Genomic DNA, 10,586 nt, shown 5'->3' with positions numbered 1-10,586 from the left:
CTTGGCTTTGTGCTTAGCACCGAAAAAGAGAGAGAATGTGTGAGGATGTGATCATCGATGTTTTTTGTAGGAGTTAAGGAGCAAAGGAATATGGAAGTGAAGAAATTGAAGTATATTAAAAAAAAAGAAGAAGGAAATCACAAAATACTGTAAACTAGATTCAGTAAAATTGTTTTTTGCCACTTCTACTGATTTGGAGCTGATTTGAAGCTGAAAATTATGGTGGAAATAAAAAAAATCTATACAAATTTGGAAATTTTATTAGACGAAATATAACATTAAAATCATTATTAATTTTCAATGAGAATGTATTTGCAAATGCACATATGCAATATTAAAGTTACACAATTCTTTTTTGAATAAATTCCAGTTAGTTATATTTTTTCTACTACATGTTGCAAAAATAATTTTGGTAGATAGTGTTTCATATAAAGAACTATTAGATAACTACAGAAGTATTCTCTAAAAAGGAAGATTACAAATATATGCATTTTAATATGAATATACAATATATCCTGGTCAATATATACAATTCTATAAATGGATACAATCCTTAAAGTAATATTAAAGCATTTAAAGTTTTTAAAATGTTTAAAATTTTTAGTAGCAGTGAAGCATTAAAAAAAAAAAAATTAAATAAAAATACTTTGAATAGTTATTTTGTATTTCTAAAAATTATTTTTTTTCTGGTAATTCAACGTTAACCTTGTGCTGACTTTTGATATGTCTTAATAGCCGAAAAGAAGTACTGAACTGTCGTTCACAGGATGGACATTTCAGTGAAGTCTGTCCAGTAGTATGTATCTTCAGGTGTCGCTTTAGATTAGCCGCTTTAGCAAATCCTTTGTCACATATTTTACAGTAGTGTTTATTTTCCGTTGTTTTACTACTTCCATCAAATTTTTTGGTAGTCCCAATTTCCTGATCTGGTGGTGTATCTTCGATTGATGATTTTACTTCTTGCTTAACCATCTCATTATTTCTTACACATTTAAATGGTCCAGAAGGATGTAGATTGTCTTTGAAAAGGGTTCCTTGTTGTTGATTTGGTGGTGACAAGAGAGTGCCACCAGGTAGTTCGAAATTTTGTACATACACAGCTGTTGGCCGGACAACAGTTGAAGTCATGGTCAAATTTAATGGATATTCACCGTTTTCATCATCTATCCCAGTAACGTCAATATATTCATTCTCCAAGTTATCACCATCAGACCTTCTACGATCCATGCTCAGGTCTAATGGTTGTTCATCGAAAAAAGAATTGAATTTCAGTTGCTCCCATGTGGCCAACATTTTACTGGTGTCTATTGGCGGTAGAGGAAACAAGAATGGATATGGTGTGGTGAACATGCCTGATGGAAAGATCGAAAAAGCTGTTGAAGGCGGTGGGTATGTAAGAAATGGATTCAGTCCAAACTGTGGAAGGCCGTTCATTTTTGTGGCAGCAAATGTTTCTCCGTCACCTGCAAGCAGAAATTCGGAAAAAATTAATAAAAAAAATAAATCTAATATATTGTTTTCTCACCATTTTCTCTCAAAATCTTAAGACTTGATCTGTTGATATGAAAATTAAATTTTCTCTAGATGGATAGGTTTTCAATTTGGGTTTAAAAAAATCCAATTATACAATAAAAATACACCCTTGTAGATTTCCGCTTTTTAAAACGTTGACGAGTTGATTTTCGATTTAATTTAGAGTTTTCTTCTCAAATGTTCGTTTCAAAATTGGTCTGAAAGTGTATCTGTGGGTGGCCATTACTTTAAACCAAGAACGCGCAATAAGTTTAAATCATATTTTTGTTCACTGTTGGGGCCCAGTAAAAAGGTTTTAGAAAAATACAACTAACTTAACTAACTTTTGTCGAAATGGCTCAACATTTTCCAGTAAAATGCTTTTTAAGTTTTGAGAAAGAGGTAGAGTTTAAGCTGTTCTCTAACGTACAATTTAAGTGTAATGTGCGGCCTAATTATCTTATAAAATTAATAGCAATTACCACGAAGGTATAAAACACTATCTCACATTTTTAATTTTTACAGGAGAGCAAATGAAAGATTTTTTCGCGTTTTTTTTCTTACTTATAAACCCAAGGGAGTTATTTTGCTTAAATCTTTGGTGGATAATAAGTAACACAGATGTAATAAAAATAATGATTTTGTATTAGAAACATTAAAAAAAGAAATTTTGAAGAAATGGACTTAGTGTTGTATACCTCCGAGGTACTGAATGTAATTAACAAAACTTATTTAAAGAAAATCAGATAAGCGTATGTGCCTCTTTATAGTCAGTTTCAAGAATATATTACTGCGTAAATTATGGATCCCATGCTTGCGTTTAAAACCATACGTAAAATTTTTGCAGCTATTTTTCTTAAAGAGAAAAAATATGTATCAATTATTAAACTGAAAACTGTAAAATCGATAAAAAAAATGACGATTAGAAACTATGTTAATTAGTTTTAGAAACTATGGACACTGAAGGCAGTTAGTTATAAATATGTAATTTAAAACTTTCAGGATGCACAAAATATTTAAAAAAAGCGCAACGAATTCATATAAAAATTAATATGAACATGGAAAGACTTACCTTAAATATGAGGAAATATCTCAGAACAGGACTCGAATATTAGTACACTGGTAACGGACTAGCTACTTTAAACAAGTCACAAGTGTCAAATACCAAGAAACAATCCAAATGAGTTACAAACTTAAACTGATTTAGTACTTTAAAGGGTAACACCACTTATATACTTTCTGGATCCAGCGAAAACAAAAGCAACTAACCTCCACGAATTGGTTATCTGGTCAGCAAAGTAGGGTTGACAAAAGGTACCCTCGAACTAGCTGGTCAGCGAAATAGATTACGAACAATAGGCACGGGCAAGACCCATCATCTATTCATCCTTTCTTAAATATCAAACTTTTGGTAAACAAGTTGGATTGAAGTTTTAATAATTTCTCTTTAAATTATTTAGTTGAACAGAAATTTACAACACTTATTTTATGTTTTAACATTGCTTGATAATTAATTTTAACTTTAAATTAATAAAGTCATTACATTAAGCAATAAATGTAAACATCAAACACGAAAACAATTGATTCTAACGCAACAGTCTGTACTAAAATAACTGATAAAATTTATAAACTGTTATCTAAGTCTCTAACCTAACCTAACCAACCACTGACCAAAGTACTGAACAGCTGACAAGTTTTTAGACCAAAGTACTGAATTTTAAGTTATTAGATTTTCAACACTAGTTATTTTTTTACTGTATTCTCTAAGCTTTATAAAAACTCAGCATTTAAAAAAGAAACATTTGGCTTCAGTATAGGTTTTCATAAGTACAAAGGCTTCGGGAAAAGCGTGATTCTTGAATCTTCTCCTTAAAAATTATAATAATTACTTCCTTAAATTCAGTGAAATGACTTTTTTTAAGGGAACCCTACTTACGAAAATTCCAAAAAAAACACTTTTTTTTGGTGCTCATGGGACCATAAAACGGATATTTTCAGTGAAAACTTGAAAATGAGAGCAACATTCTCTCTTACCTGGTGAGAAAAAAGGAAAAGATTTGTTACTCCATACTGAAGACTTCGCTAACCTAAATTAAGGTAATGAATTTTTTTTTTTAACTTATAATTTTGACCAAAAAAAGAATTGATGTCAATAATAGACACGTTCATTGGCCTAATATGTTGTAAATCAGTAGTATTGAAAGAATCATGACGGTACAGCTTCTCTTGAATCCATCCCTAAGTGTTCCCATGGTTATCAATGTTCCCTAAGGAAATTGTAAACCTTAGTGGAGGATAATGATAATCTTAACATTCGTTAGGCTTAACGAAACGTTTCTGACAGTATGATGAAATATCTCCGTCGAAAACTCATAAAACAAATATATTATTACTAATATTTTCTATATAAGAGTAGGGAATCAGTGGTTCGCGTTAACTACATTGCAACCAGAGATTTCAGGTTTTTGAATCGAGCTGCTGGCCCTTCAATTTTTTTCTTTCGAATAGCTAATTTCCCAGCAATGAGAGGATCTTTTCTTAAACCCACAAAGAGCTTCTTACAGCTAATTTCTTAAACCCAGCAGTTCTCTGAAAATAAAACTCTGAGCACCTATAACCTCAAATTTTGACACACCTTTAATTAAAAAGAAATTATTTGAATGATAAAACTGCCCACTACACCGAATTGACTGATTCCTGCGATAAAATTCACTAATTTTCTTTGAAATAAAGAGCATGTGTTCCTTTATAAGTGAGTGTTCTTTTTTTTTGCTATAACGCAGATGTAATTAATATTGTAATGTATTCAGTATGCTGTACATTATATTGCAAAATATTCTATGTACATGATAGTTTTGGTTTTCGAAGTTGAATATCATTTTATTTTTACTGGAAAAAAGTTATTAAAATGAAACAAAACGAACCTTCAGCGGTTATGACAGTTATAATGCCCACCTGCTGCTATTTTTCCATTTTTCACCTCCTAGAGTCGTTAATTTTAGGTAACAATGGGCAATTTAGGCAACTTGGCCGTGTGCTCCCTAGCAGGTAGTTAATACCAGCACTGACTATTGGTCAGAATCCTAGTAACATACCTGTACAAAATATACTCTTCAGTTTTAACTATTAGTTTCCTCTTTTATTCTGTTTTCATACTTTTTGTTCATCACTAGCACACTCCTCTTTACTGTTTAATGTGATAGACTTTATGAGATCATTATTTAAAGAAATAATTTCCTAATTAATGTTAAAAGAATCTAATAAGGATGCCAAATTATTGGTTTGCGTGGCCACGCAGCCTTGTTTACTTGACTTAAATGAATACAAATACATAAATGAATAATTTGTATAAGTCAAATTTTTTTAGAACCCTACTTAAAGGCGAGTCCTCTTAAGATGGAGATGAATATAGCTCTCCTGTGAAGTACCATTAAATAGATTGTACAGATTTAACATTGTACAATATTTGAGTTTTGAAATGTTTAATCAAAATCACAAATTAAAAGAAATTAGTCCACGATAAGTGCCCTGATTCAAAACATTTTTTATTTTTTTACTATTATTACAATTCATTATTATTTAAAAAAAAGCTTTCACTAGGGTTTGATAATGACTTTTCTCAGCGAATATTGATTTCAGTACTGCTTCCTTCTTTAGTGCAGCTCAAAAGCCACAAAAAATATTCTCTTCACTTTGGCCCGATTCTCAATAGTAAAAGATAATAAATGCACAACTTTTTTATAATTGGGTGACTCCTTCAATTTAATTAATTATTCAATAATTAATTGAATTGTTTATAAGAAACGTTTTGTGGCTCTGGGTTAAGTTAATATTTTAGGGAAATTTAATGCTCTTTCGTTTGGAATGAGCAGATTTGTTGGTAGGATAAAGGATAGAAAAGTTACGGCCGTTTTTTTTATGGTGAAAAACGCGAATATCGATGGAAAAGTTCAAAAATGCAAATATCTTGGACACTATTGAGAATCCAGGCCAAAGTGAATAGAATATTTTTTTTGTTGCATTTGAGCTACTGAATCATCTCCCGAAGGTTTCGATCTCTCCTCCGGGTACACCATATTATATCTATATGTAAATAATTTTAACATTAAATACATTTTATTAATCTATCACTTTTTTCAATATTTGGAAGACGCTGACACAATGTCTGTGACCTTCTTTTTTTTATCGTGAACTTTTTTGTACTTAAGACATTTTTGTTCTTAGTTTCGTCTAAACTATGATTTGTCGATGAGCCTACTAAGAAAAAAAACAAGGTTCTAGTGTCGAGAATTGTTCTTCTTTTTTGGGTGACTGATTTATTAACCCAAAATAATTAAGAAAGATTATTTTGCCAATGTCCAGTTTTCTACTTAGTCGCTAGCGTAGTCAATGTACACTGTAATCTGTGTGCGAGAGAGAGAGAGAGAAATTGGTAAAAACACTACTATAATAATAATGGCGATTAAATATACCGTTTTAGGGAAACTCCTTTGGGCACTTCTTCCAAGTTTCTCTGAGAAAAAGCAATCCAGGCAATTTCTTGGAGATTCAAATTATTTTTACAAACTTATACTCATTTCTGAGATGTGTCTTTATAGTTTTTAAATTTCTTTTTTTAGAACAAATATTAGGCCTCGCCCACTGAAGCCATCTTCTTGCAACTTGGGAGGATTTACTTTGCCTTAATATCAGCCCCCATTCATCATCCTAACTGGTTTTTCTCTTTTGTTCAAGCCACGTCCACGACATATTTTTTTTTTTGGGGGGGGGGCTAGTTCAAGCAGCAGTCCCATTACCTGGGTCTTCCCCGCAGGTTTATTGTCTCATATTGTTTTAATTGTTAACAATAAACTGTTGCAATGCTACCTTTAGTATTTGCAGTTTTCTTAAACTTGTGCCCAATGAACATTTTTTTTTTTTTGCACTTAATCTCCGCTATTCTTGTAACAATGTCTATAAAGTAAAAAAATTATCAAATTTGGGTGATTTTTTGAGGCATTTTCGTGTAGTTTTTTGACGATCACAACTCTTACCTTGATTTGCCAAAATTTAGTGCCTCACTACTATTATTTAAGAACGAAATTTCCAACTTATCTTGTAGTTGTGATTAGGGCCGTATTTAGATGAAAAGAGGCCCTAGGCTATTCCACTTATGAGTCCCTTTCATCTCCCATTATTAAGTTTGTAAATTACACGAGATATAATAAAATACATCACTCCGACGTCGTGTTAAAGGCAGCTTGGCACCAATAATCTTGCAACATGACAACGCTCGCCTTCACACCTCGCGCGGCGACACTGCCAGAGGCTTTGGAAAAACTGAAGTTTGAATCAATTCCAAACCCTCCTCATTCCCCGGATCTTGCCCCCTGCGATTTTTATTTGTTTCCTCTACTGAAGAGAGACCTCAAGGGTAATCTCTACTCCTCAGACGATGAGGTGAAGGCAGCTGTAAATTCCTGGATTCAAGAAAAGTCAAAAGAATCTTCAGTGACGGAATGGAAAAACTTGTTTCACGTTGGGAGAAATGTATTAGAGTTAATGGTGACTACATTGAAAAGTAATACATAATTGTGAAGCTTAAGAATTGCACTTTAATATACTTTCTGTCTGAACTTGATAACTCTTTTCTTTCCCCCTCTCCTAGCATGTGGGCATTACTTTTCAGCCAACCCTCGTACATCACTAAAACAATGTTTTACTCTTCACTGTTTTTAGAATAGTGTAATTTTAATTTGGCTAACAATTTAAATGTAGGCCCCTCTTGATCTTGAGGCCCTAGGCTGAAGCCTAGTTAGCCTATAGGAAAATCTGGCCCTGGTTATGATACAATAGAATATATATATTTTTTTTTTTTCAGGGATTGGGCCCTGGACAATTAAGGCCAGATTTTATTTTAGTGTCTAGAAACATTTTGTACACATTAAAGGATGTTAAAAGTTGTACAGGAAGTCACTTAAATCAATTTTTTCTAAAAAAATATTGGAATACAAAAATTAATGACTAAAGAGATTTACCTATTTCCCGTTTCCTCTTCTATCAGAGACATCAATAAATATAATAAGATTCTTTGCCACAAAATAGGTAGTATAAAAACTTTATATCAAAGTTTTAGTGACGTCAGATTTCCTTTAAAAACAAAAAAAGAAACAGAAGGGTTAAATTCTATTATAAGACATCTCTATAGGAATAGATCAAGAAGTATTTGTAGTCTCAATTGTATTAAAAATTTGAACGGACAAAACATCGCCGTTCACTTATCAGGATCAGCCCGAAAAATACCAAGGAAAATACTTTTCCCCTCAAAAACTCATTTGTAAGAGTGCTTTGCTGCAAGTCTGATTCATCATCATTATTGTTGCGGTTGAAAAATAAGACGGTTATCTCGGTACAGGCAAAGCTGAAAGTACATGAACTCAGTCATAATTTTGATGACTAATTTGAAAAGATGAAAAACATTTGCAATTATGACATATATTCAGAATTTAGTTTCACAAGAAATATTTCTGAAAATTTCATAGTTAATCTTGATTCTATTAACAAAAATTTCTTAAAAAGTCCCTTAGAATTATTGGCAATTCTTCAACATGTAATGGATATTTGTTTAAATCCATTTTACATCAATTGAACAGTTTACTTACAAGGATTAGATATTTTAATATGTGGGACTCTGGCAATACAGTAATCCAATTTTTAGATTATCGTTTTGGTTATAATCTAATCTTTCGTCATATTTCAGAAAACTAATATTCTATATTTCAAATTTAAAAAAAGTCCTAGTCAAACGGTTGACATGGAATCCCCCAGACTAGACTGAAAATACAAGAAACTAACCAACGCTACAAAACTTCTCGCCAGACTACTTGACAAACGATCTAAACTCAACATACAAAACAAAAGACTCTTATACCTGTTCTTATTGCGACCTATTTGGTCATACGGCGTCATCGAATTATTGGGGATCGACTAAACCGTTCCAACTCACTACGCCTCCAGACTTTACAATCAAAAATACTACGAAAACTTCTTAAAGCTCCATTCTACAATTCTAACCTCACCATTCATAATGACCTCAAAATCCCTTTAATTAACGGACCTTACTAAAACTCGTTTCTTAAAATTTCATTCCTTTACAGCAGCTCATCGTAATCCTTTAATTGAACACTTATCTTCTTCCACATTACCAGGCAATCCTCCAAGGAGATTGAAGAGAAGATGGCCCCGCGATCTACTCTCCTCATAAGAGCAGTATAATGCATCTGTTCACGTTAATGGAGTGTCGCCACTAGGTGCCTTCTCCAATCTACATTCAAGATATTACATAACATCACATTTGCTTGTTGTAACAACCGTTGCAGTCGCAAATTTATAAAAAATTCCGATAAGTTACTAATCTTCTACAGAAGATATTGTTAAGGTTTATTATCTTCCCATTGTTGGCTGAGGCCAAAAGCAAAGAGGAGTTTGAACTATCGAATATTAAATAATATATATATATATTTTTGGTCCTAGCCAACAATTGCAGTTTGTGCAGTAAACACACTAAATTTATTCTGTCATAGATAAGTGAGTGATGCTGTAATGTTTCAGTAGGGAGGAAATATTCCCTTGCAATAGTATTTTCCGCTGTTGGCTTACCTTTTGAATAATTCGATGTAAATTGTTTTACTATTTCACTGAACTTAGAGCTTAAAGTTGTGTAAATTTACTTACTACAGTTAGAGCTTTATGTTGCAGTATTTATTATTTATATTTTTGCAGCAAACAATTGATGAAGAAGATATATGTGCTTGAATATAATTATTAGAGAAACCATTTTCTATTCACTCATTTGTCAGGTATTTTCCTTTTCCCCTTTCCATAAAATCAAAAAAGGGGGAGAACAAATTGCTTTGAAAGAATAAGTGCTACGAGGGATAAAACAAATAATACGTCTGAATTTTTTCATTAAATGTTTCGAGACTGGTTCAACATTCCATTATATAGTAAGTACATTAAGTTTTACTAATGATGTTTTATAATTTTAGATGAGAATACTTCTTCCAACGCATTTGGACATATTAAAACAAAACATAGGAGTATCAATTACTTATAACCTCCTGCTGTTGACTTCTGTTATATAACTATAAGGTACGTCCTTCAAAACTACTGTTTTTGCTCACATCTGATAACTCAATACTTCTTGAAAAGATCTTTTGATTGGCTGAGATTTTATCTTACTAATTTCGGATATCTAACCATTTTCAAAGATTTTTCAGTCTTGGAAAGTTATACGCAGAAGTCTTGATTCCTTCATTGTCTTACCATTCTCTGTAGACTTCCTTTTGTTCAGTCATTATAATTCAAATTCCTATTTCCTATTACATTGAATTACCAAAGGAAATAAAAAAATTCTTTTAGCATTACCATTACACTGAATTATATATGTAGAAATTATTGATTTCAGAAATATGAACCTAATTCAGGAATTGATATCGAATCGAATCATCTTGAGGCGATACAAGTCAAAGACAATGTAGAAGAAATACGTACAGACCATAAAACGCTGGGAACTTTTCATTCATCCGCTGTTCTGAACTTCTGTTTTGTATCTATCTTATTTTACTATTTCTAGTATAGTAATGCCATTAGAAGTATGAAACCACAAATATAATGTTCAAAACATGTTTATTTCGGACATTTTTACGATATCAATTTTTATTGCATAATCTGATAATTTATCAAATACCTATGGGGGAAAAATTAATAAAAAAAATTTAAATAGTATTTAACCTAGAAATAATTAGCAAAAACGATTGGCTAATCTCATTGGCGAACGGGTGTGTGTAGGAGGCGGAGTGTAGCTGATGACGTAGTGACACCGCGAGCCACTCCCTCACCAATAATAGCACAGTTATCCAGTACATAAAATGGTGCTCTTTCACTTTCATTCAATGATCTAGACTTTACTTTCTTTTACTTCAGGGAAATATTTCGTTAACGTTTATGATTCTGCATTACATTAGATGTATGAAACCGGAAGTATAATGTTCAAAACATGTTTATTTCAGACAGTTTTACGATATCAATTTTTA

At 32.0% G+C, this 10,586-nt stretch overlaps 1 protein-coding gene and 1 long non-coding RNA gene across 4 annotated transcripts; one reads left to right on the top strand and one right to left on the bottom strand.

Annotated features, from left to right (window-relative positions):
- Positions 1-242: 242 nt before the first annotated feature.
- LOC141457746 (uncharacterized) lies at positions 243-3,106 on the bottom strand. 2 transcript variants are annotated; one of them, XM_074134978.1, is made up of 2 exons: positions 2,585-3,106; positions 243-1,463 (listed from the first exon to the last, which is right to left on the bottom strand). In XM_074134978.1, exon 2 carries the CDS (start codon positions 1,432-1,434, stop codon positions 676-678), a length of 759 nt encoding a protein of 252 aa, XP_073991079.1. In that variant the 5' UTR covers positions 1,435-1,463; positions 2,585-3,106; the 3' UTR covers positions 243-675. The 2 variants fall into 2 exon arrangements, with proteins under 2 accessions (XP_073991079.1, XP_073991080.1); XM_074134979.1 differs by lacking the exon at positions 2,585-3,106 and adding an exon at positions 2,273-2,416.
- Positions 3,107-3,160: 54 nt separating this feature from the next.
- LOC141457747 (uncharacterized) lies at positions 3,161-10,176 on the top strand. Of its 2 annotated transcripts, XR_012460512.1 has the most exons (4): positions 3,161-3,609; positions 7,373-7,596; positions 9,540-9,642; positions 9,959-10,176. It is a non-coding gene; the product is annotated as an uncharacterized lncRNA (long non-coding RNA). The 2 variants fall into 2 exon arrangements; XR_012460513.1 differs by lacking the exon at positions 7,373-7,596.
- The last annotated feature ends 410 nt before the right edge of the window (positions 10,177-10,586 follow it).

This window comes from Rhodnius prolixus, unplaced genomic scaffold (genome assembly GCF_049639745.1).
Source record: "Rhodnius prolixus isolate KJV_2025 unplaced genomic scaffold, Rpr scaffold_5, whole genome shotgun sequence".
NCBI lineage: Eukaryota > Metazoa > Arthropoda > Insecta > Hemiptera > Reduviidae > Rhodnius > Rhodnius prolixus.
This window is presented reverse-complemented; position numbering and strand designations above follow the sequence as displayed.

Bases quoted from the DNA above. Each gene is read 5' to 3' on its own strand.
- LOC141457746 (XM_074134978.1), bottom strand. From the start codon at position 1,434: ATGAACGGCCTTCCACAGTTTGGACTGAATCCATTTCTTACATACCCA.